This window comes from Cyrtonyx montezumae, unplaced genomic scaffold (assembly GCF_038088225.1).
Source record: "Cyrtonyx montezumae isolate F1298 unplaced genomic scaffold, pur_monq_1.0 scaffold_33, whole genome shotgun sequence".
NCBI classification, from domain to species: Eukaryota; Metazoa; Chordata; class Aves; order Galliformes; family Odontophoridae; genus Cyrtonyx; species Cyrtonyx montezumae.
This window is the reverse complement of record NW_027072038.1, coordinates 1,394,842-1,417,065: the sequence shown is the minus strand read 5'-3', so window position 1 is coordinate 1,417,065 and position 22,224 is coordinate 1,394,842. Positions and strand designations below refer to the sequence as shown.

General features: G+C 49.4%; 1 protein-coding gene across 1 annotated transcript; it reads right to left on the bottom strand.

Annotated features, from left to right (window-relative positions):
• Positions 1 to 4,410: 4,410 nt before the first annotated feature.
• TACR1 (tachykinin receptor 1) lies at positions 4,411 to 15,579 on the bottom strand. Its single transcript, XM_065745071.1, has 5 exons — positions 15,145 to 15,579; positions 8,839 to 9,033; positions 5,585 to 5,735; positions 5,149 to 5,345; positions 4,411 to 4,744 (listed from the first exon to the last, which is right to left on the bottom strand). The coding sequence occupies exons 1-5, from the start codon at positions 15,543 to 15,545 to the stop codon at positions 4,453 to 4,455; spliced, it is 1,236 nt and encodes a 411-aa protein (XP_065601143.1). The 5' UTR covers positions 15,546 to 15,579; the 3' UTR covers positions 4,411 to 4,452.
• Positions 15,580 to 22,224: the final 6,645 nt, after the last annotated feature.

The following is a 22,224-nucleotide window of genomic DNA, read 5'->3' as shown; positions in this document are numbered from 1 at the left end:
CAAAGGGTTTTGCAGTACTGCATCGACTCTGCTGGTGTGTTCTGCTTGCTGTGCCAGAGGGTGGTGGCATGCAACAAGCAGCAGAGCTCTCAGCTGGGGAAGCAGGATACCGATAGAGAAGAGCTCTGCAGTACTTTTCCAGACAGCAGATACAGGGCACAGTCCCTTTATCTGTCTCCTCAAATCCTTCCCAGAGCCTTCACCTTGATGCAAACCCACTGGGGCGCTTTCGATTTGGAGGTTTCCATATCTGATAGCAGCGGGAAGAAATGAGCAAATTGCTATGGACTGGGGCATGAGAAATTTGGATTTGCCCATATGACTTCTGCAGCAGATCACTGTAACAGTGAGTGCTTCTGATAGCAAGGAAGTGTGTTCCTGTCATGTGCAAGTGCATTTAGGAACTGATATGAACCCCTCTGGGAAGGGTGATGTGTTGATGCTGACCTCACAGTTGGATGAGATGAGCTGACTCTCACTGAGAAGTGGGACCTGCTCTCACGTTCCCACTGCAGAGGTTTCTCTGGGCCCACAGCAGCACTGTATGACACAATTTGTCCTTTCCCTTTTGCATGATAAAATAACTCATGGAAATAAAGAAACAGGGATGTTTCTGGCAGTGATGGCAGTGATGCTTGGCAGTGATGCCAATCAAATGTGTCTGACCAATGATTCTCTAATCAAGCACTGCAAATTACAACCTGCTTTTGGTTCACTCCTGCCCCACTCCCACCATGCTGCAGGTCACTGCCTCCCATGGCTGCGGGCTCATTAACCAGTTGCAACGTAGCCTCACAAAAGAAACATTTATTTATGAAAATCCACTGGGACTTAACAAAACCCAATAACTGGAGAGACCATTTGGAACAGGAGGGATCTGTGTACAGAAGCTTTTGCTGTATAGAGATGCTACCACAGGAAAAACCTCACCCAAAGCTCCTATGCACTGCACCACACCAAATATCAAAACCCTTAATAGACACTGCAGCCCAACTCATCCCTTCACATCCCTCCTGGCCTCAGGCATATTGTATTGCACTGAAACTGGAAGCCTTTTGTCTGGGATGGAAAGGTTAAGGGCAGTGACACCAGAGTCTTCTTGTACTCTCAGCTGCTGTTGGGATTCATTGTCCGTCCTCTGACATGCCCCAGCAAGCACATTTCACTGATGGGTGTGATAGAGGCTCCAACAGAGATGGTATTTTGGGCGGAAAAGCCATGAGAGAAGAGGCCAAGTTGGATGTTAAGCTTTTCATTAAAACCACTGTGTGAATTAGTCAACTGGAAACAGGGTTTGGGGGTCGGGGGGGAATGCAGGCAGGTGGTGCAATTGGATGAACATTTTGCTGAAGCCTGAGAGCTGTGCGGTTGGGTTCTGTTTCTAGAGTTATTAATAGCAAGCAAAAGCAAGGTGCTCTTGTGCTGGGCACTTTGGCCGCGTGGTCTTGCAGAAGCAGTCTAGCTTAGGACACAGGAAGCTTAAAAAAGAATGATCAGTCCTGCATAAATTCCCAGCAAAGAGCAGACAGTCCACTTCCATCCCAGTCGCTACCCTGCCTGGATGGGCCACACAGCGACTGCATCCCTCAGGGGATGGCAAAATAGAATAATCAAAGTGGTGGATGGGCACTCTCTCTTGTCTACCAGCACACCACTACAAACAAAAGGGGCTTGTAGCAGCTGCTTCCCTTTGACTTACACGCTCTCAAAGTTGCCTAGCTCTTATGGCAGGTAGGATTTAGCATGGCTTTTGCTGTTTGCTATTACAAGCTGGTGGGAGAAAAATGGTTACAGCATGATCATGTATTTTGGAGCAACTGAGTAGGCTTCAAGGCCCAGATGGAGACAAGGACTTTCTGCCTCTGCTGGGAGCTAGAGGGACAGAGTGATTTCAGAGTGCCAAAACCAAGTCTGAGCTTCTGTCAAACCTCTGGGGAGAAGGAGATGGCTTCAGCTTAGGATTTGGGGTTCAGAACTCTTCTGCAATGGTTCTGGCTTGGAATGTACCGTAACTGGGCTTTTGCAGCTCCCCTTAATGATAACAGGAGTTATCTGTGTGCCTCCAAGGAGGGGATAGCAGAGGGATGTGCACAGGCCTCCTGAGTGATTCTCTTCAGATGCTATTATTTTTCATTTCAGAGAATCAGGAAAGAGGCAAAAAAAACTCTCTCACTTTGCAATTGAATTTTCTAACCAGAGATCTGAAAGAAAACTAGAAAACCAGTCCTATCACCACTGAGCTGTCTGACAGGAAAACTGGATGTACTGCAGCAGCTGGGCTCATGCTATGATCAAAGGTCCTATCTGCTCCCCGGGCAGGTGAGTTTTTTTCTGGGCTTCTCAGTCTTCAAAAAACTTTACTGTGGCTTTTGCACACAGAGAACGTGGTGAAAGCAGCATGTCATCGGCATGGACACAGCCCTGCTCCACACACTCCATCTTGCAGGTTGGCCTGGAGCCTAAATGTGACAGCAGTCTTATCCTGGTTCCTACCTCCACTGGTGAGACAGCTTGGCACTTGGAGGGGGGGAAGAGCCCTTGGGTTTGGACATGTACCCATTAACTCAGAGCATTTTCCTTTTCCTGCGTTGGCCTGCATCTGATGAAAACTTCCCCTAGACACATTCCTATCCACTTGGACATCCCAGTTCGTAACTGGTGGGAATTCTGCCTGCTTTATTTCAAGAGACAGCTTTCTGCAAGGTTCACAAGAGGCATTTCCAGCTGTAAGCTGACATCTTGAACTGAGGTCTCCACACACACTCTTGGGATTACCCCATGTTTCAAGCTGAGCTTGGCTTGTGAGAAGATGGCTGTCATTTCTCTGCACCACATCTCATGACCACAGTGTTCTTAGGGCATCAGGCATGGAGGAGAAAAAGGCAGCCTGGTTATTTTCTGTCTATTTGAATTCTGACTTCTGTAAGCTGATAAGCTAACAAACTTGTGTGCTCAAGGATGGTGTGTGAGGATCAGATCTCTGCTGGCTTACTCACCGGCTCTCCAGGGCAGTCTGAGACATTCATTTTTGCCTTGACTTTGGGTTGGCAGCTGGAAGTAAATCAGCGTTTGGCTCTGGTTTGTAGCACCTTCTCATGTATTGGCAGCACAGCGCCTGTGGAGCTTGTGACCAAGTTCAACCCACTTTGGGAATCTGATTTCTGTGCCAAAAAACTGAGCTCTTGAGCAGGAAGGAGAAGTCAATACAACAGCCCTTAGACTGGTGGGTTTGTTCCTAATGAGCTACATTTGCCACCTCTCATTTTATTTCATTTTTTCCCCCCTTTCATACATTTACTGACCAAAGGAACAGTTGCTGAGAGCAGCCCTCAGTGAAAACCACACAACAGAACAGGACTAAATTAACAAATATCCAAGTAATACAGCATAAACTTAATGTTTCATACACAAGACAGGGAGAGGAAAAGAGAAACATTTCCCTGGTTAAAACAAAATACAGAATGTGGAATTGAAATCATTTCTACGCTCCCCTGAGTCAAAATTTCTGCAAAATTCATGTCACCCTTCCAGCAATTTATGTTGCCAAAGCTTTGTTTTTCTGATGGAAACTTACTGTGCCCCTTTCTAGGCAGCTGCAGGCTGTGAAAAACTTGTCGGTGCATTCAGTCAGTTCTTCTCCAGACCTCCAGAGACTTCCAAAATTGATGTGTGACACCTTAGACCCAGTATGAAATCACAGTGATTGATTTTGGCACAGATGGATGATTAATGGCAACCAAAGCCTGGCTTAGTTCCGAAATCCTTTTCAAGAGCCCTGATTTGATGAGCTGAGCTGTGTTGTGGAGTGGCTCTCTGCAGAATAATGGGTGCTGGAGATGAGCTGAGACTGCAAAACCATGTTCAGCTGGAGCACTGAGTGGCCAATGGTGCCACGAGGATGTTTGGGCTCCTGAAGTTGAAAACAGTATTTCTGCTTGCTTTTGGTCTTGAATACCTCTCTGGATACTCAACTGGGAAGGACAGAATGAAACTAAAGTTGGGAGCAGGAAAGCCTGGTTCATTTTCCTGTGGAGGTTGGATGCACTGAGAGGCACCTGCTGCCTTGTAGAGAGCAGGGAATCACCTGCCAGCATTGTACTGCTGGTTCAAGAGAAAAACCCAGCTCTAATCTATTTCTGCAACCTACCAGCACGTGGCAGGCTGGAGAGGCAGAGAGCAAGGTGGAGGCCAGAAAAACCTTGCTTGCATTTGGACATGAGCCATGATGGAGCACATGAAACCATGAAAAAAGTCTAAAGCTTTTGATCTTGGGCTCACTCAAGCATCGCAGGTGAGCAGCAGCACAGCAAGAAGATGATAAAACAGCACAGAGAGAAGCTGGTACATTACAAACGAGGGTGATGATGCTGAGTGGATCACGTGTTGGAGCATCCCTGTGAGGGAAAGGTATGGCAGCATCCTGATGGGTGGCTAACAGAGCTCGGGAGCTGCTTAGGTGAGTGTGTTGGAATAGAAGCTGAAGCTTTCAGAGACAGTTTTGGAGTCACTGCGCGAAGAGCCATTGGAGGTCATGTCTACAGAGAGACGTTTGCCTTTTTTGCTCTCTTCCAGCTCCTCCTCAGCTGCACCGACCGCCAGGGACACGGTGGTCTCTATCCGGCTCACCTTGTACATGCTGCTCTGTGTCTGCAGGTACCTGGCTGACTTCATCTCCAGGCCCTCATACTCACCAGCGCTGACAAACGGGCACCACCGGAATGCGTGCTTGAAGCCCACACGGAACCTGGGTGGACAGAATTGTAGGGAAGAGGCAGGGCTGAGGAAACCAGAGATGGGGAAAGGACCACACTGGACAGGAGAGGACAGAGCTAAGCACTGCTGAGCAGTGAACCAAACATTGCTTTTCATTCCAATGTGAAAACAAAACCAAAAAAACACCACTGATAAATCCCAGGGAGGAGTAGGGAGGGTTGTTTTGATACATGCCTTCATATCACGCAGGGACTTCAGGAAAGGCTTATTTAAGGTGAGTCTCGTCCCCACAGTAAATGCAACCCCTGGTGGAGGATGGAACAGAGCCATCCAAGAACACCACTCTACACAGTCTCCTCCATCGGTGCCCTCCATGTTTCTCCCTTCTCCCCACCCTGCTGTGTTGAGGCGCTGCAAAATGTTGCTCAAACCCACCTGTCATTGAGGCAGCAGTAGATGATGGGGTTGTACATGGTGGAGCTCATGGCCAGCCACATGACAGCCAGGTAGACCTGCTGGATGAACTTCTGCAGGTACCATTCGGGGTTGAAATACTGCAGGGTGAAGTAGATGTGGTAGGGCAGCCAGCACAGCGCAAACGTGCACACCACGATAATCATCATCTTCACCACCTGTGAGAAGAGAGTGCAGGGAGAACATCTATCACATGTCACCTTCCAGGAGAAGCCACTTTGGAGAGATCTTTCCAGCAAGGAACAAATGCTTGGCATCATGGAGGACACACATTTGGAGGACATGTTCTGCTCCACTTACAACAACAACCTGTTTCTACATCACTACATTCTTTTTGGCTGTGGTTAGCTGGGACAGGGCTTGAACAATGGCTTCTCCTGTGCCTGAGGGTCCTTACCTTCCTCTTCGCTGAGACCTGCTCATGGTAGCGGTCGGAAGAGTCGCCGGGTATCTCGCTTGCCCAGAGAGTGATGCTGACCACAGTGTAGGCGCAGCCTATCACCAGCAGTGGCAAGAAGTAGATCAGGACAGTCATGCAGAAGTGATATCTAGAAAAAATGATAGCTGTTGAGTGCATCCTTTACCTAGTTGGTCTGTTTCTTGCAAACCAAACATGGAAGCACAGATTCACAGGGTCAGAGGGAATGTAGCATGATTCCTGTAGAGCTTGGAACCAGGAAGGGCTCCCTAGTTTAATCCCAATCTCTTCGAAGCCTCCACTGCTTGCTTTTGGCATGCCAGACCCCTCCTGGGATGGGAGAGAGAGGCCAGTGGAAGACTTGTGTTACCTGTGCATGGCAAAGACGTCTTAGCTGATGTGGCTCTACTATCATGTCTACTTTATTTACGCCATAATTTGTCCTATAGGTGAAAGCTCATTCTTGTCAGATCTTTCATCTAGCAGTCCTGGGCAAATGTATTCCAAAAAAAAAAAACCCAACCATATATAAAGGATAGGGTTGGCAAAGGGGATTGGACTAAGTGATCTCTAGAGGTCCTTTCCAATCCCTACAATTCTGCGATAGGAACATTAAACTAAAGAGAAACACAGGGTTCCCCTGCAAGGCAAATGCAAGGTCTTAGCTTGCTTGAATCCTACTCCTCCATAGGCTAGGCTCTGCTTAGGCAGCAGAAGACATAATCCCAGTCCTCACTGCCATAAACACAGCTGGAAACAGCTCCATGCAAAATGCACAGAAGCTGGGCTGCAGGTAGCTCCTGCTAGCAAAAGGTCAACGTGCAGTTCATAACAGTGGTGTGGTAGAAATAGCCTTTGCCTCCAGTGTGGCACTGCTCCAAGCTGCATTTCTGCCCAGTGTTGATCCAACTGGTTAGTTTTCAGCACTCATGGGGAGGGCAGGATCTTTGCATCCCTTTATTACACAGATAAAGGCTCTCTAGTCTTGCTCTGCTGTTGCACTCACTCTTCCTGGGAGCTCAGAGTGAATAATCTCTCCAAAGTGTAAATCATGGGTCAGGCTCATGCCTGATGCACTCCTGCTGCTCTGGCAGAGGTGAGGTTGGCCCCAGACCCACACTGCCATGCCATCTTCTCCTTGTTTTGTACCTGCAATCTCATTTGGCCTCCTCTCCACTCAGGGCTAATCGCATTTCAGCTGGATTTTGTAGGACTGTTTTCTATTTTGTTAATTAAAGAGGCGTCTCTGTGGCTCCATGATGAAGATTTCATTGCTGTTGTGCAAAGCAGGGTCTTAAACCAGCTGCAAAGTGTGGAGAGTGATGCAGAAAAGCTCCAGAGCAACCATTAAATAATGCAAGCAAGACACATCCTTATTTTCAGAGCCACAGAAGCGTGGCAGGGAGAGGGACTGCCAACACATTGTGGTTTTGGTTCATTATTTTTCATACTTTGGTTGCTGAAACCCATCCATTTATTACTCTATGTACAAGGATCACAATATGACAGCAGGTAGGGAAGCCTGGGTTTTGTGATTTAAAAGTCTTCAGTGTGGGGATTTAGTACCTTGTGAAGAACAGGGAAGCATGTGGGAGAGAGAACAGGGACATGGGAGGAGGCAGCTGCTGTCTGGATGGTTGCTGTGGGCTGATATCTCCCTGAGAAGCCAACGAGTGGTGCAGTTTTGCACCCTAACAAATCAAAATGAATTGAAGGGAGCTGAGTCACATGCTGAAGATGCTGCACCTCCTGCCACTGGCTGCTGCCTTTAATAATTGCACTACAGCCACGCAAGCAGGAATGGTGTTTGACAAGGGGCCCAGACACCCACCTATAGTTACTTTGGGGCAGTAAGATAACATCTATGATCTCTGGCCCTGTGCAAGTGGGTCCATGTGATTTGGACAGCCTCTTGTGCTTGGGCTGATCTGCAAACTATTTTCAGTCTTCACCAGATATTTGTCTAGGGGAAAAGCTTCCGCTTAGCATCTTCTGTCTGCCCACAGCTGTGTGCCAAATGCCCTGCTCACCAAAGAGCATGGGATGCACAGGCTTTGGGGTGGCACCCAGCTTCCAGCACTGGATCAGTGGTGGTGTTTTGCTCTTGAGTCAGCTCTTGAAAAGTCAATAGCCTTGGTACATGGCTGAACGTGGGAATGATTTGTCAGTGAAGCTCTGGGCTTGTGCTGGTCACTTCTTCAGGCTGGGAGACCTAGGGGCTCAGCCCTCATGGGCTGAGCTTCTGTGTGCTGGCTGCATTTGTCACAGTGGCATGGAGGTCAGAAAACATCTCTGTATGTCAGCAGGGCCATCCTCAGCTCTTGCCTTATGGACTGACTCATGTTGGCTATGAGCACTTTTTCGTGTGTGCACATCCCCTGCTTTGCCTCTAGCACAATTTCACAGCACTCATTCATTGCACTGTGCCATTGGAGTCGCAAAGGTTTCTTTTTTTCCCCTTTTCCTTGTGACATTTAGCTCACTGCATGACTCACAGACCTCAAAGAGCAAACCTTGGAGGACCATGTGCTGGCAGTCCAGCAGGGTTGCCCAGACCTGTTAGAAATGCCAGATGTAATTAGCTGGAACTTTGGTGGGTAGGAAGGAGATGGCTGCTGATCCCTCCTATCCAGGTACCCACCTTCCATCCTAAGCTGATTCTGCAGAGCCTCTGTTCAGAGCTTGTTTTTTGGAGCACTTGAGTGAATTTTGAGGCATTTGGGCTCAACACATCCCCAGACAGTTTTCTCTGTTATTGCTTGGCCAAGGTACACCTGATACAATGCTATTTACTTCTTACAGGAGTAACTCTCATCCTAAGAAGCCTGTAAAAATGTAAGCTGAAGGAAAGGTGCTGCAAAAAACAGAGCCATGCAGCCCCTGGGGGCAATTCAAACTGCATCCTACAATTGCATCTTAGGATGTGAGTTCCCCCAAAGATGAGCATTGTAGAAGGGCTGGAAGCTCACGCAGCATGGACCACAACCAGCGCCAAACTCAGCTTAATTAACCTCAGTGTGCCCCACCATGCTACAGATGGAGATACTGCTACCATCAGCCAGATAGCACCAGTCTTACCCTGGGTGCAGGGAGGATTTCCCCATCCCAAGGAACCTTTAGCCCTTCCCAGCCTTCCCCGTTTCCTTTTATCTTTTTTTTTTTAAATACTTTTTTACTTGGTTTTTTTTTTGTACAGATCAATTTGTCCATCCTGCTGGGAAAGACTGACTCACGTTTTTCCGTACACATCAGTGCTGTGCTCTGGCCATGCTACCAGGCACACCAGCCGGCCCGGCAGCTCCTCCATCACCGAGTAGTAGCCCTGTGGGAAGGCCAGCAGGAAGGCCAGGAGCCAGATGACACCGATGACCACTTTGGTGGCAGTGGCTGAGAGCCGGGGCTGCAGCGGGTGGATGATGGCCATGTACCTGCAAGGTAAGCAAGAGAAAAAATCAAGGCTTGGAAGCTTTGAAGGCTGTCTCAGATCTCCTGTGGTTCTGCTTTAGTGTGGGTTGTGCTACTGACATCGCCTTCGTGCATCCTAGCAGCTCCCCATGCCACACAGAGAGCATCCAGTAATCCTTCACAGAGGGGTCCCCAACCAATTCTCTCGCAGCAAATTCCCCTCGGGATTGGAATCCCATTTGAGATGTTCATTGGCTTTCAGCTGAAAAGCAGCTTTGCAAGCACAACCATAGAATCACAGAATCATTAAGGCTGCAAAAGACCTCTAAGATCTCCAAGTCCAAATGCAACCCATCCCACCATACACACTGATCACGCCACAGTTCTGAAACACCTCCAGGGATGGTGACTCCACCACTCCCTGGGCAGCTGTGCCAGTGTCCAACCACTCTTTTGGAGAAGTATTTCCTAATACCCAACCTGACCCTCCCCTGTTGCAACGCAAGGCCATCACCTCTCATCCCAACACTGTTACTAGGAGCAGAGGCTGACCCTCCTTCACCACCACCTCCTTTCAAGGCATTGTTGAGAACCATAAGGTCTTCCCTGAGCCTCCACTTTTCCAGACTTAACCACCCCAGTTCCCTTGTAGTGGAACTGCTCCCCATAAGACTTGTGACCCTTCCCAGCTCCACTGCCCTTCTCTGCACACACTCCAGGGCCTCAGTGTCTTTCCTGCAGTGAAGGGCCCAAATCTGTACAAAGCCACATCTGATGCTGTAGTATGGCAGCACCTGTGTTGGCAACACCCAATAGTTTTGTACTGGAGCAAAATCATATCTACACAGTAGATTGCAGTGCAAAGTCTTCCAAATAGGAGAACTGAAATGATGCATGTTGGAGCTGCCCCATATCTGCCCTGCTCGTGGGATCTTCTATCCTAAACATCAGTCATCATATGTGAGGCAGACTCCAGTGACAACGGGGCAGATTGAATTTATCCTTCTGCAAATCTGGTTTTGCAAAGCTGACAGCAGCCAGCAGCACTGGAAGGATTAAGTGAGCATGCTGAAAAATTTTTATTTCCCTCTCCCATGTCAAGCTTTGGAAATGCTGTCATCATACAACGAGGAAAACCATTGCATTGCTCTGCATGTTACAGCCTGAGGCATTTGCAGCATTCTCCGTTTCTCCACTCCCCCCCACTCTTTTCAGAAGATGGACAGTTTTTTGCTTTTAGTTTTCTCCTAGATGAAAATAGTCCCTGTGTTCCATTATGTGTCCATTTGCTGTGGCAAAGGTGCAGGGATTAAATGAGAAATACGCACCACCATCAGCTCTTCCCCTGCTCTGGGCACCAAACCTAATCAGTTTTGTGCAGCTGCAAATTCACCCTTGTATTATCCCTCAAAAATCTCTTTGAGCTCTTTGGTGCCAGAAATGGAAGCTGGTGAGTGAGAACGGAGGCGATGGGTGCTGGCACAGTGGCCAGCAACTCACTGAGGTCCCTGGGTTTCTACATCCCCACTCCTCCACTCCAAGAGCTGGAGGAGGTTTGGTTGAGGTTATCCTATGGTACTGCTCCTCTGACCTAATTTCTGCCAGTGCACTTTGGAAGACTTTCTTTATCCGCTTAAAGCACTCTGTGACCTCAGAATCCCTTGCAGGTAATACAATGTCCAAACAATTGATAAAACAGTGAGCTAAGCCTCAACTCCATTGCCCGGAGACCTTTCCAACCACCACCAATCTGTCTGTGGCACTCTGGTGCTAGATGGAGATAGATGGAAACGTGCAAACATCTGGAGAATAATTTGATCATTTAATAACCACTTCCTTGCTGTTTTTTCCTTTTGCTTGAGGAGAACATTTGATACAAAATTATACTGCAGGGGAAGGAGGAGCTGAGAATACAGTTTCATGGACTTTTTAGCTTGAATAACAGACACTGCCATGCTCATATTGGGATGGGAAAACACCAGTGGGGAAACAAAGCAGCTGCTTTTGCCTTCTTCCAGTTTTGTGCCCATCCATCCCAAATACATCTCAGTTCCTTGCTGACTGGTCAAGCTTCCCAGTTTTTTTCCCCTATAGGTTGGTGTGTATTCCTTTCTGGGGGATGCACTATAACGTTCCAGGGCACCTGCAAGTTGCTGGTGGCCCTGCAGGTAGATGCACACCTGGTTTGGGGCACAAAGACATCGATCAGAGCGAAGTGCCGCAGGTCCCAGCCGCTCCGGTGGGAAGCAGATTCTTGAAAGCAGGCTAATGAGTTTATTTGATCATATTTCTCCTTGCAAAGTGCCTCTGTGGCCCCACTCTGCCCATCTCCCTGTGTCCTATTAGAGAGATTTATTCTTTTCTCCACTGCCCAGGGGGGCGGCTCTCCTGCCCAGGCAGGAGCTGGGGAGGGAGAGGCACATCCCTGTGTGCATACTCTGCTTTGCACTGCAGCAGGTGTAGAACCACCATGGGCTCACGATGTCCCACTTTTCCATGGGGAGAGAGTTCTTGGTTGAAGATTTAAGAGCAGATTTCCTGCATTAGTAAAAAGGTTTTGTCCCTGATGGGCTGCAGGCATTCCAGAAGGTGAAGCTCATGTTGTGCTGCAGGAGATATTGAGCTGAGAAGACTTAACAATACCTCTTCCTCAAGATGAAGTGGCCTGCTCTGCTTGCCTTTGGGGTGGGAAGTTCACACCTGAGGGTTAAGTTCTGCAAGGCTGTGGCTGCCCAGCTCCTTTCACACTTATGCTGATGCTCATCCTTTTTTCTTCCCCCCTTCAGAATGGAACAAGGCTGAAGACAGCTTCATTTGCCAGCAGCTTTACATATCCACTGCACTGAAGGACACAACTTTAGGCCAGATGCTTTCCCTTCAGTGACGTAGGTAATGCCATTTGCTGTTGTTTTAAATACTTTATTGTGTTTCGGGGGGGGGGGGTTGTTACCATGGTGAAGCAATAGCATTTGAGTACAGCACCGTACCAGGGTAGCTCCAAGTTATCAGTTCTAACATAGCTAGATGGCTACACTGCCTCAAATGCACTATTAATTGCATCTGGAAAGCTGGAGCCTGCCTGGATGACGAACATGACACATTTCTTTCCAAAGAAAGAATTTTGCCAAATGCAGACAGAAGAGGACTGAAGCTCAGTATTGGCAGCCAGCTGGGGAGGAGGCAGAGGGACCCCCCCTCTGGGATCCAATGCATTGCTGATAGCAATGGGGTGGGAGAGAAGGACCCAAAGCACAGCACAGCTCTGCTGGAGGGCTCTATGACCTCACCAAGAGCAGCCTAAGGAAAGCAGATAGCCCCATGGCACCCATTTATGGTGGGGAATGAATGTGGGAAACACAGGGCTGATAAATCTGAGACCTGTTGCATTCAATGCACGTGTGATTCCTGCTGAGCCATTGAGGCATTAAGAACAAACAATGGGCCAAATTAGGAAAGCCATCAAATAAGCAGAATATCTCCCCTCCAGTGCTTGGTGCCAATGCCCTGCTTGCAGCCAAGCACCAAGAGCACCTTGGAGGCATGTATTACACCTGAGCCTCCTACACCACCCAGCCACCCACCAGCCTGCTGCTATTTCATCTTCATCACGTGTTTATCACAACAGAAGAGGAAGGAAAAAAAAAGGATGCAATTTAATTTTTGACCTGCTGAATTCAGCTTGTCCCCCCAGGCTCCCTTCCCTCCTACTTGCTCCTCTTCCAAATCTCATCCCAGCAGAGCACGGTTACACATTGTCAGGTGCAAATCATTCTGCCCTGCAAGCCCCAGAAGACTATTAAGCCAAGATTAAAAGAACCTGTGCTATATCAGGGTGTAAATGACTAATTAATATGTCTGTGCACTGATGTAATTTGTCCTCTCCAGAGGGTTTCTATCTGCAGTAATCGCCTCTTGGGGAAGGCATGGGGTCATCAAGCTGGCAAATGTATTCCTGGTATTTAGCTGGTTCATCTAAACTGGGAGTTCATGCATGCAAGCATAATTTTCCAAGCCAGCTTTTCTATTGCACATAGTATGGGGTTGTGGAGATATGAACAGGTCTCAGTTGCAGGCTAGTGGCTTTCAGAGCCCTGGAGGTGAAGGAAAGTTCACAGGTGTGGTGCTTCCACAGCTCCTGCTGGTGCATGGATGGCTCTTGAGACACTTAACAGAATGTGATTAAAAAAGAAAAGAGGCATATAAATAGGATCCCAGTTTGATTGCCCTGCGTGCCTGTCTGGCTCTGATTCCACATGTAATCCAGGATCCTTTCTGTCTGCTCTGCTCACCTGTCAGCAAGGAGCTCCATCCCTCCTGCAGCAGTTTGCTAATGGTGTGGGTGAGTGGCAGTGCTCAGCCATGAATCCAGGTCCCAAAGAGAGGGACAATGCAGTTTGGTGATGCTCCATCCCACTCCTCACAGATATTGGAAGGGAAACAGAAAAAAAAACAACTATGACCATCCCTATGCGTGACTGCAAAGTGGTTCGGACTCTCTGTGGGCACTCCCAGGCTCCTGCTCTTCCTGGGAAGTCAGAAAAAGCAGAATCTCATGGCTCTTCCTTTGGAGTGCACACATCCATAGTGTTCAAAGCCAGAAGGGGACGCGTTGTGCTCTGGCACTGACACACCCAACAACGAAGGCCATGCTATGTGGTACCAGGAGGGCTGCTTAGCCCCAGCTGCTGCAGGATGCTGTGAGGCAGTGGCACTGCTTTTCCTGAGCAGCCCTTCCAGCTGCCAGCCAGCTCTGCACTTCCTGCCATTGTTGCAGTGTTCAGAACAGTGCTCTTGTAGGACTAACCTTTCCTGCATTTTATTTCAGAGTGGTTGTGCCCAGTAAGAAACAGCTCCTGGTAAAACAGTGGTTGTAGTTTCAAGCAAAAGCCTTCTTATTATTGCCATAGTTTTCTTCTCAGCTGCACCCAATTCATCACAGGGAGAGGCAGCTTGCAGGCTCCTAACCACTCCAGAGCCAAACAAAACCTCAGCCCGTTTCTAGCAACTAGAGCACCATCCATCTCCAGCTCTATTTTCCAAGCTGTCACTGCACTATTTGTGGCAGCACTGCAATTTCTTGTTGGGAAACACCTGTGTCAGTTTGTGCAGTACTAACACTTCAGCCCAAATCAGGCCTATGTACGTTAGTGCCAATCTTTCCCCCTCCACCACCCCCTTTTGTTCACATTTATCCGCAGCCAAAAGGTGTTCTGCTCCCTGGAAAGGAGCACAAGAAGAAGCACTGCAGAGCAGAGCTGTCTTCAGGAAATAGGTTGCACTGGAAAAAGCATCGTGCCTGAAGCTCTGGTAGACAGGAGGGAATTACAGAGCTGTTTGGAGAGCCTCAATTCATCCCTAGCACCAATTCAGAAAGGCCATCACTCTCAGAGAGAGTTACATACCAGCAGTGCCTGGAGGAGGGCCCTCAGTACACAGTTAACTCATGTTCCTCACCCCTTGCCCTGTGCCACCACAGCCTGCCCTTGGCAGAGCACGCACAGGATGCCGCTCTGCTGGCAGCCCACAGCCATCCAGCAGCACCCCCAGAAAGCAGCTCACTTGTGCTGGCTGCAGCCAAATGAGAGCCATCCCTGGCACTTCCCTCTCCTTTCACTACCCAGTAATAAAATCCATGTGGCTCAGTGGACAATGCAACAACATGCAACTTGAGCATCACTCCATGGTCCCCAGCAGCTGAGATTAGGGGCCAGGAAGGGGCTCCCACGGTGCATCCAACAGGCATGTGTTTAGTGACATGACTGTTCTGTGCTGAGCAGTGAGCTAAATGAGGACGCTGGGGAAAGAATGAACTGCACTGGAGATGAGCTGGGAAGGGAAAGGACAAAAAAATGCCAGAACTGCAAGCTACCAACAGCATGCAGGGTTACAAAAGCCTTTTCTTGAGCTCTTTTGGCAGAGCTGACAAATGAATCCCTACAGAGGATTCCCTGGACCAGCCACAAGCCGGTTGAGCAGAGGGATTCTATCTCATGCTCCTTTAATGAAAAGAGATCCATTTGATTTACAGTGTATTCCTATGGCCAGATATCAGGCAGAGCTGAGTGCAGCACCCAGGCAGAGGCAACATGGGAAGAAGCACAGGGTGTGGGGAGGGCTTGGGGTTGGATACTCACCTGTCCAGGGCGATGGCTGTCATGGAGTAGATGCTAGCAAAGACAGCAGCGATGGGGAAGAAGTTGTGAAACTTGCAGTAGAGCAGCCCGTAGTACCACTCGTTGTGGATGGCGTAGGTGAAGTTCACCACCGTGTTGAAAGCAGACATGGAGGCTTCAGCGAAAGCCAGGTTCACCAAGAAGTAGTTGGTGACAGTGCGCATCCTTTTGTGAGCCAAGATGATCCACATCACCACCACGTTCCCCACCACCGACACCACCACGATGAGGGTGTAGGCAACAGCCCACAGGGCCACTTGCCACGGGGGCTGGATGAACTGGTTGGCAGAGGACTCGTTCAGGGAGGTGTTGAGCAGCCACTGGTGCTCCAGCCCCGCTTCCAGCGGCGGGGCATCATCCATCGCGGCGTGGCAACGCCAGAGCAGGCACAAGGATGCTTCGGGGCACAGAGCCCTCTGGGTTTAGGGTACAGCAGATTCAAGGGAGAGGATGCTTCGGGACACAGCACTCTCTGGGGTGAGGATGCTTTGGGGCACAGCACCCTCTTGGTTAAGGGCTGGCTCAGGGTGTGCAGTAGGTTTGGGGTGTGAAGGCAGATCGGGGCGCAGGTCCCTCCGGGTTCAGAGCACAGCCACGTCGGGGTTTGGGACCCTCCCAGTTCCAGGAGCAGCTGGTTCAGGGCGCTGCTCCCTTCCGCCTCTGGGTACAGCCGCTGCAGGGTGCGCAGCCATGGCAGAGCACAGCCGGGTCAGGATGGCAGCCCCCTCTCGCCGGAGGAACGCAGCGGGGCCAGGCAGCGCTTCCCACCTTCCCGTCGGTTCGGTTCAGGTCCGGGCCGCTCGGCTCCGTTCGGTTGATGATGGAGAGGGACCGGGACCCTCCGGGCGCAGCCAGAGCTCAGCCACCGCCGCGGCTTTTGTAGGCGGCGCGGGCGGTGCCTGCGAGCGTGGAGCAGAGCCGGGAGCCCAGAGCCCTCCCCCGTCCCCCCCCTCCCCACCGCTGCCCCTCGCCCCCTCCTCATCCCCCTCAGCGGGCTGCGTTCGCCTCTACCATTCAGCTTCCGTACTGCCATCTGACAGCCGGGGGTGGGGGATCGATCGCAACGGCTTCATCAGAAAATTAAAACAAAAAAAAAAAAAATAACACGAGAACCCAACCCAAATGTTTGACTTTTGTAATGAGGGATGGCCTTCCTGCCCAAAGCAGCGCCAACGGGACGGTTCGGCTCCGTGCCCCTTCCCTGACACAAAGCAAGGAAACAGCTCCCGGGGGGGGCGGCATTACCGCTGTAATTTGAAGGCGGTTCATCTGCAGACACAGTGCTCCCCTCTGCCCCCAGTCCAGGTTCATGACATCCACCAGTCGGGGGTGATTTTAACTTACTCATCCAGTATCGTGTTATGGCCAAGCGTGGGCGCAAAGCGCACCGCTGTGTGCAGGGAGCGATGGTTTTCCCTTCGGATGCACCGATGCAATAAAGACGAAAAGCCCGTCTGAAAGCAGAGCCCGTCCCTCTTGTTTGCCAAAGGACGTTCCCAAATGGCTGCGGACTCCGGTATCAGCTGGGAACCGCTCCGAGGGAACGCTGCAAAACCAAAACTGCGAACCCCGGGATGAGAATGGCTCCGCTGCTCGCGTCCAGGAAGGATGCTCAGCTCACAAGCTGAAGCAAGCGGGAGGGACCCCGAAAATCTTTAGTTCTTGGCACAGGCTCTGTTGTTGAATTGAAACGGAGCTTTTTAACGGCGGGATGGACGGACGGGGAGGTGGGTTTCAGCTTAGAGCCTCCGTAGCCCCGCATGCAGGAGCTGAGGGTCCCCTCTTCCTTCATCCGGACCACTCGATGGCAGCACTGGCTAAAAATGCGGCGGAGGGACGGCTGAGCAGCCTGCCGGGTTGGGGAGGTTTACTAGCGACGGTGTTTCCAACCTTTCCTTTCGCTGCTTTGGGGCACTGCTGTGAATACGGCCAAACCCCGAAGGAGGGGAGGCCCCGGCAATGGGGGACAGCTTTAGCAGCCATCTCAGTGCACCACAGCAGACCCTAGTGAGTCCCTCTGCACCCCACCTGATAACAGCACCCCACTGAAGGGCAGAGAGACATCACACCCACTTCTCCACCTCTGCTTTCTCACTTGGAAAAAGGAGATGATGCTTTATGCACATTCCTGTTGGAAAGAACCACCTATTTTTTCCTGTTCTGCTGCCGTGCAAGGAACTGAAGTGCCACCTGAAGCAGTCTAAGACAGGCATGTGTGTCATGGCATGTCCAGGCTGGGCAGCTGGGAGGTATGTCCCTTAAGGGGGAGGGTTTTTTTTCCTTACAGAAGATAAAAAGGGGGGGAAAATCTACCCAAAGAAGAAATCCTGCATGAGAGAGAGCAGATGTACTCATCTCTTGGCAGAAATGAGTAGACTACTGCAAGCTTCTGACAGCTAATTAATGCTTACAGGTCCCTGTGAAGGTGCCAGCATTATTCTGTGTGTGATGCACTAGGCTGTTCCAACGAGCCCCCTCCTTCCTTTTCCCAGGGATGCTTGTATACCTTCGCATGCACCACCAGCCCTTCCAGAGCAAAGCAAAGCTTTGTAATCAGCAGATGGAAAAACCTTGACTTTTCCTGTTGTGTTTTCTAGCAGAACAGGAACCTCTTTGCCTGTAGTTTCCCAGCAGTCCCCCTGAGGCCCCCAGACAATTTCAGCACGTACAAAGCACGATTCTGTGGGAGGAAAATCTGCTGAAGGGAACTGCCAGAGATGACCTTTTTGTAGCCTTAGCTCCTCCATCAAGGACCCCAACTCCTTGTGTAAGTGACACATGCAGTGATGGGTTCAAGATTTGCCATCTCCCAATATCCTGCACAAAGGTGCATGCAGGGCTTCGTGCTTGGGTGACTTAAGAGCAGGCAAATCAGGCTGCCCCATAGATTTGGGGAGTAGCACCAATGAGAGACAGAGGCTGGCACTCAACAGGCAGTAACATCTTTTCCTAAAACAGCTGGATCCCAAAGCCTGCACTGCTTTATCTCCTTGCTTCAGCAGTCCTTCCACCTGGGCTTTCCTTGGCTTTAAACTGAGCACAGCTGATCCCTGCTTTTGATGGTAGGGTTCTGCAGTTGGTTGGGGATTTCCCTCTATCTTTGTGTATCTTTTATCATATGGTATGTCCTTGTGCTTTGGAGGTTCAGGGTTCGGGTTGGTTGGAGGCTGTAGATCTCCAAAGTGACACGCTATCTGCTAAAGGTGAGGTTGCTTTATGGTTTTTATCAGGTTGTGTGTGAAGCCTACCTGCTCTGTGGCAAAGCCATGAGGCTCTAGCAGTGAGCAAAGTGATTTGAATCATGCTTGAGCTTTGTGCAGTCACCAAAATCCCAAAGGGATGAATAATCTGTCTGTCTTCTTCAAAAGCCTTCATGGATGCTCAGAAACCTTTTCCCTCAGCAAAATGTCTCTGCTTTGAGCTCTAATGCTGGCAGCAACAGTTGAAGCTCTGTTCCCAGGCAGATTTGGGGTGCATGGCATTTCCCCATGTCTGGAAGGAGCTGCTGCCAGGAGCAATTTGCTCTGAAAACTGAAATTTTATTTATTAAGGAGCTGTAGAGAGGAATCTAAATAACAAGGTCAGGATAGGAGGCTTCTCCATCACCTTCTGTTGGTCACTGGTGATGCTTTTCAAGGGAAAAGAGGAGTCAACAATAACCTGTATGCCTGTGTAAGGGAAGAGGAAGGTGAATTGGTGCTGCTTTCGCAGGTGCCTACAGGTGCCAGTCTGCCTGCTTCTGTGTCATTACCTTAGACTGCAAGGGCAATTTACTGTGCAAAGGAGAAATTAAGCCAGCATTTGCATTGCCCTCGATGCTGAGTTCCCCCAGGCAGCTTGTGCTTCTCCTTTGCAGCTTCCTTCTAAATTTCCCCCTTCTCAGAGTCTCCTGCTGCCCTGCTGTAACTTCAGCCCCAGATGGTTGCAGCCTGATGCAGCTGGCCTAGAGATGCTCTTTGCCTTGCAAGGGTGGCTGGGGGTGGGTGAAGTATGGCAGAACTGGTCACCCTGGCTCAGGGGCACACTTCAAGTTGAAGAGAACTGCTAAGTTTGAGATTTTCCTCATTTTAGTGAAGTTGCATTCAAAATGCAGACCTGCCTTTGCCTCCCCACCCTTGGGAAGTGGGCTGCAGTGATGCTCATGATCCAAGCAGGCCTTAGCACATGGAGTTTTTGGTTTTGGAGGTGACCAACCACTATGATTTGGGTGAGCAGTTGTCACAATCAGTGCCATTGACATGTCCAGTGCTGCTGTCAAAACTGTGCTTGGTGCCTGCTTACTGAGCTGGCTGCAGGGCTTTGTGCCTTCTCTTAGGTGTTTTCCCATTGCATTGGGTACAGACTGTTCTGTTTTGTGTTCAGAAGCTGGGGGCAGTGTGCTTTTAGGATGACTAATCCCTACATTTTCTCACTTTTTTCCTCCCCCTGCACCCAGGTTTCCTCACTGAAGCCAACCTCAAACGTGGTGGTTTCTCCAGGTTTGCTGCACCAGAAGCATTCCCCCTTTTCTACGGAAAAACAACTTGGAGGACCCTGGAGGTTTTCAAGAAAAGAGCAAACATGGCACTGGGGGGCATGATTTAGTGGGCATGGTGGTGGGACTAGGTGATATTAGTTTTCGACCTTAATGGCTCTATGACCCAGACAATTTTGAGGGTTCGGAAGATGTGGGAGACCAGGACAACTCAGAGGACCAGTGTTCATCATTAATTGAATGGGCTGAATGACAATGCCATTGATGTACCAACAGCTCCAAGGAATCCAATTTCCAGCTTTTCCTTGTGATGGCTGCAAACAGTTTGAGTGAGGAAAGCCTGGAGGACCCCACAGCTGCAATGAATGAGCTCTCTCAGGTCAGTGGGAATGTGGCTTTGAGCATCCTCACAGCCAGCAGTTCCCGGCATGCTGGTCCCCATTGGAGCATGCTCATGGTATGTGGGGGGAATTGCAATATCCCATTGGACTTTTCCCACTCGGCAGTTTTGCTACCAAGCTAAGAGCTATTGCTTCATGAAGGTCATTCCTGGGTTGGGCACTTCACGTAGCAGTCTATCAGCAGCCCACCCAAAGTGCTGTATTTCAACTGGAAACCTGCCCACAAATCTCTGAAGCCCAAAGAAGGAAGAAAGGCTTCGGCAGAGACTGGCGACTTGCATGAGAAGTGGAAATGGAGGAAGAAAAGATTTCATTTCCTTGCTGAGAATGGAAACAGCAGCACATAGGCCACTGCAAGGAAGCTGGGGAGCTGCAGGAAGGTAAGTTGAGAGCAAACATTTGAAAATTGAAAAACTAATCAGAAGTCTGATGCAAGTCTCATAGCTTGCTAGTAGTTTGGCTACAGTTAGTCCTTTAAATTGAGCTGTAGTAGGGTTGTAAAGTTTATTAAAACTTTACGTCTCTGGGGTTGGTGAGCCTTGGCAAAACCAGTCTGGATTATGGCTGCGGAGGAATTACATCTGCAAATAGTTCATGTAGGCCCCCGTTATCACTTGGCCTGACCACAATGCTGCTGTGTTCATTGTATTTGTGGTTACAGAAGATCATCTCCTTCACTGAAATCTGCTTTGCTAGCTCTCCCTAGCTGTCAATGAACTAATGAGCTGGCCCTAAACCAAGAAGAAGCTAATTAAACTATTTTCAATTCCCAGAAGCACTTAATTCAACCTCTTTGCACGGATGCAATATTAAGTGAGATTGAGATTGGCTTTTGCCAGAGCACTTGAGAGACCTTTCCTCTCTGATGAGTATTTCCATGCAAAGTTCCAGCCTCCCAACTGCTGGGGCTGGAGGACAAGCTGTGCTAACGCATCTGCCTGAGCTACCTGTTGCTGTGAAACACAGCTCTGCTCATGGCTATTTTCTATGCAAGCTACTGGCTGTTGTTTAAGGGCTGGGTTTGATTGCCTGATGTTGTTTGACCTCACAACAACTGCAAAAAGTCTTCTTCCTTTGCATATCCCTTTTCCAGGTGTATTTCATTTACAACTTGCCTGTATTTTGTTTCCAACTCTCCTTTATTTTGTAGTGGAAAAATCGAAGCTGCTGCAAAACTGTCTTCCAAGAGGTAAAGCAGAGTTCTTATGCAGAGCTGTTAGGAGATGGATTTTTATGTGTAGGTCCTCAGCATCAGAGGTGATAGGTGATGTGAGAACATGTGTGGGAAGGATGCTGTCCAGAAATTGTCCAAACACTCTCAGACAGTGGGGCTCACGCAGGGATAGAGCTTTGGTTAGGTTTGTGCTGGGGGCCCTCTAATAGTCCAGGGGGCATTTTGGCACTCAGGTGTGTTATTGTTTGTGTCCTGTTATTATCCTGTAGGAGAATTCCAGCTATGCTTTCCCAAAGGGATTTCCCCCTGCCAAGTTTGGAAAGAAATGATAGCAAATTGTAGAAAGCCTTTTTGTCCATAAAATCATAAAGGTTGGAAAAGGCCTCTAAGATCCCCAAGTCCAACCACAAACCACCCCCACCATGCCCCCTGACTCCATCCCTCAGGGCCACATTTACCCTTTAACACCTCCAGGGATGGTGACCCCACACAGCACTGGGCAGCCTATGCCAATGCATTACTACTCTCTTAAAGAAGAAATTGTTCCTAATATCCAAGCTGATCAAGTCAATATCCATCCTCATCAAGTCAACCATCCCTCTAACTTTCCACATCTACCACAAAACCACGTCCTCAAGTGCCCTGTCCACATCACTCTTACGTATCTCCAAAGATGGTGACTCTACCACTTCCCTGGGCTGTGTCGGTACGACAATGTAGCCTAAACTGTTTAGCTGAACTCTCCCTGTTCCTGTTGCCTCTTTGCCTTGCCCCTCTCCCAAAATACAACCTATGTGGATGGCTATAAATGGCTCCAGGCGGAAATTGAGTTGAGATTTTTATGAGCACAGTCAGGGATGTGTTGGACAAATCGAATGTGAGATGAGCAATGTATTTGGGTGTGAAAACCATTACAGCACCTCTGTCAGTGAGAGAGAGAAAGGAATGAGTCCTGACAGCGGCTGATGGGGAGAGGGGTGTTAGCACTTGAA

What these genes read in the sequence shown, in the direction of transcription:
- TACR1 (XM_065745071.1), bottom strand. Translation starts at nt 15,545, where the DNA reads ATGGATGATGCCCCGCCGCTGGAAGCGGGGCTGGAGCACCAGTGGCTG. An exon ending in ACTGATGTGTACGGAAAAAC is followed by an intron (nt 5,736 to 8,838) that starts GTGAGTCAGTCT and finishes CATTTTTTCTAG; the next exon opens with ATATCACTTCTGCATGACTG. An exon ending in AGGTCTCAGCGAAGAGGAAG is followed by an intron (nt 5,346 to 5,584) that starts GTAAGGACCCTC and finishes CTCTTCTCACAG; the next exon opens with GTGGTGAAGATGATGATTAT.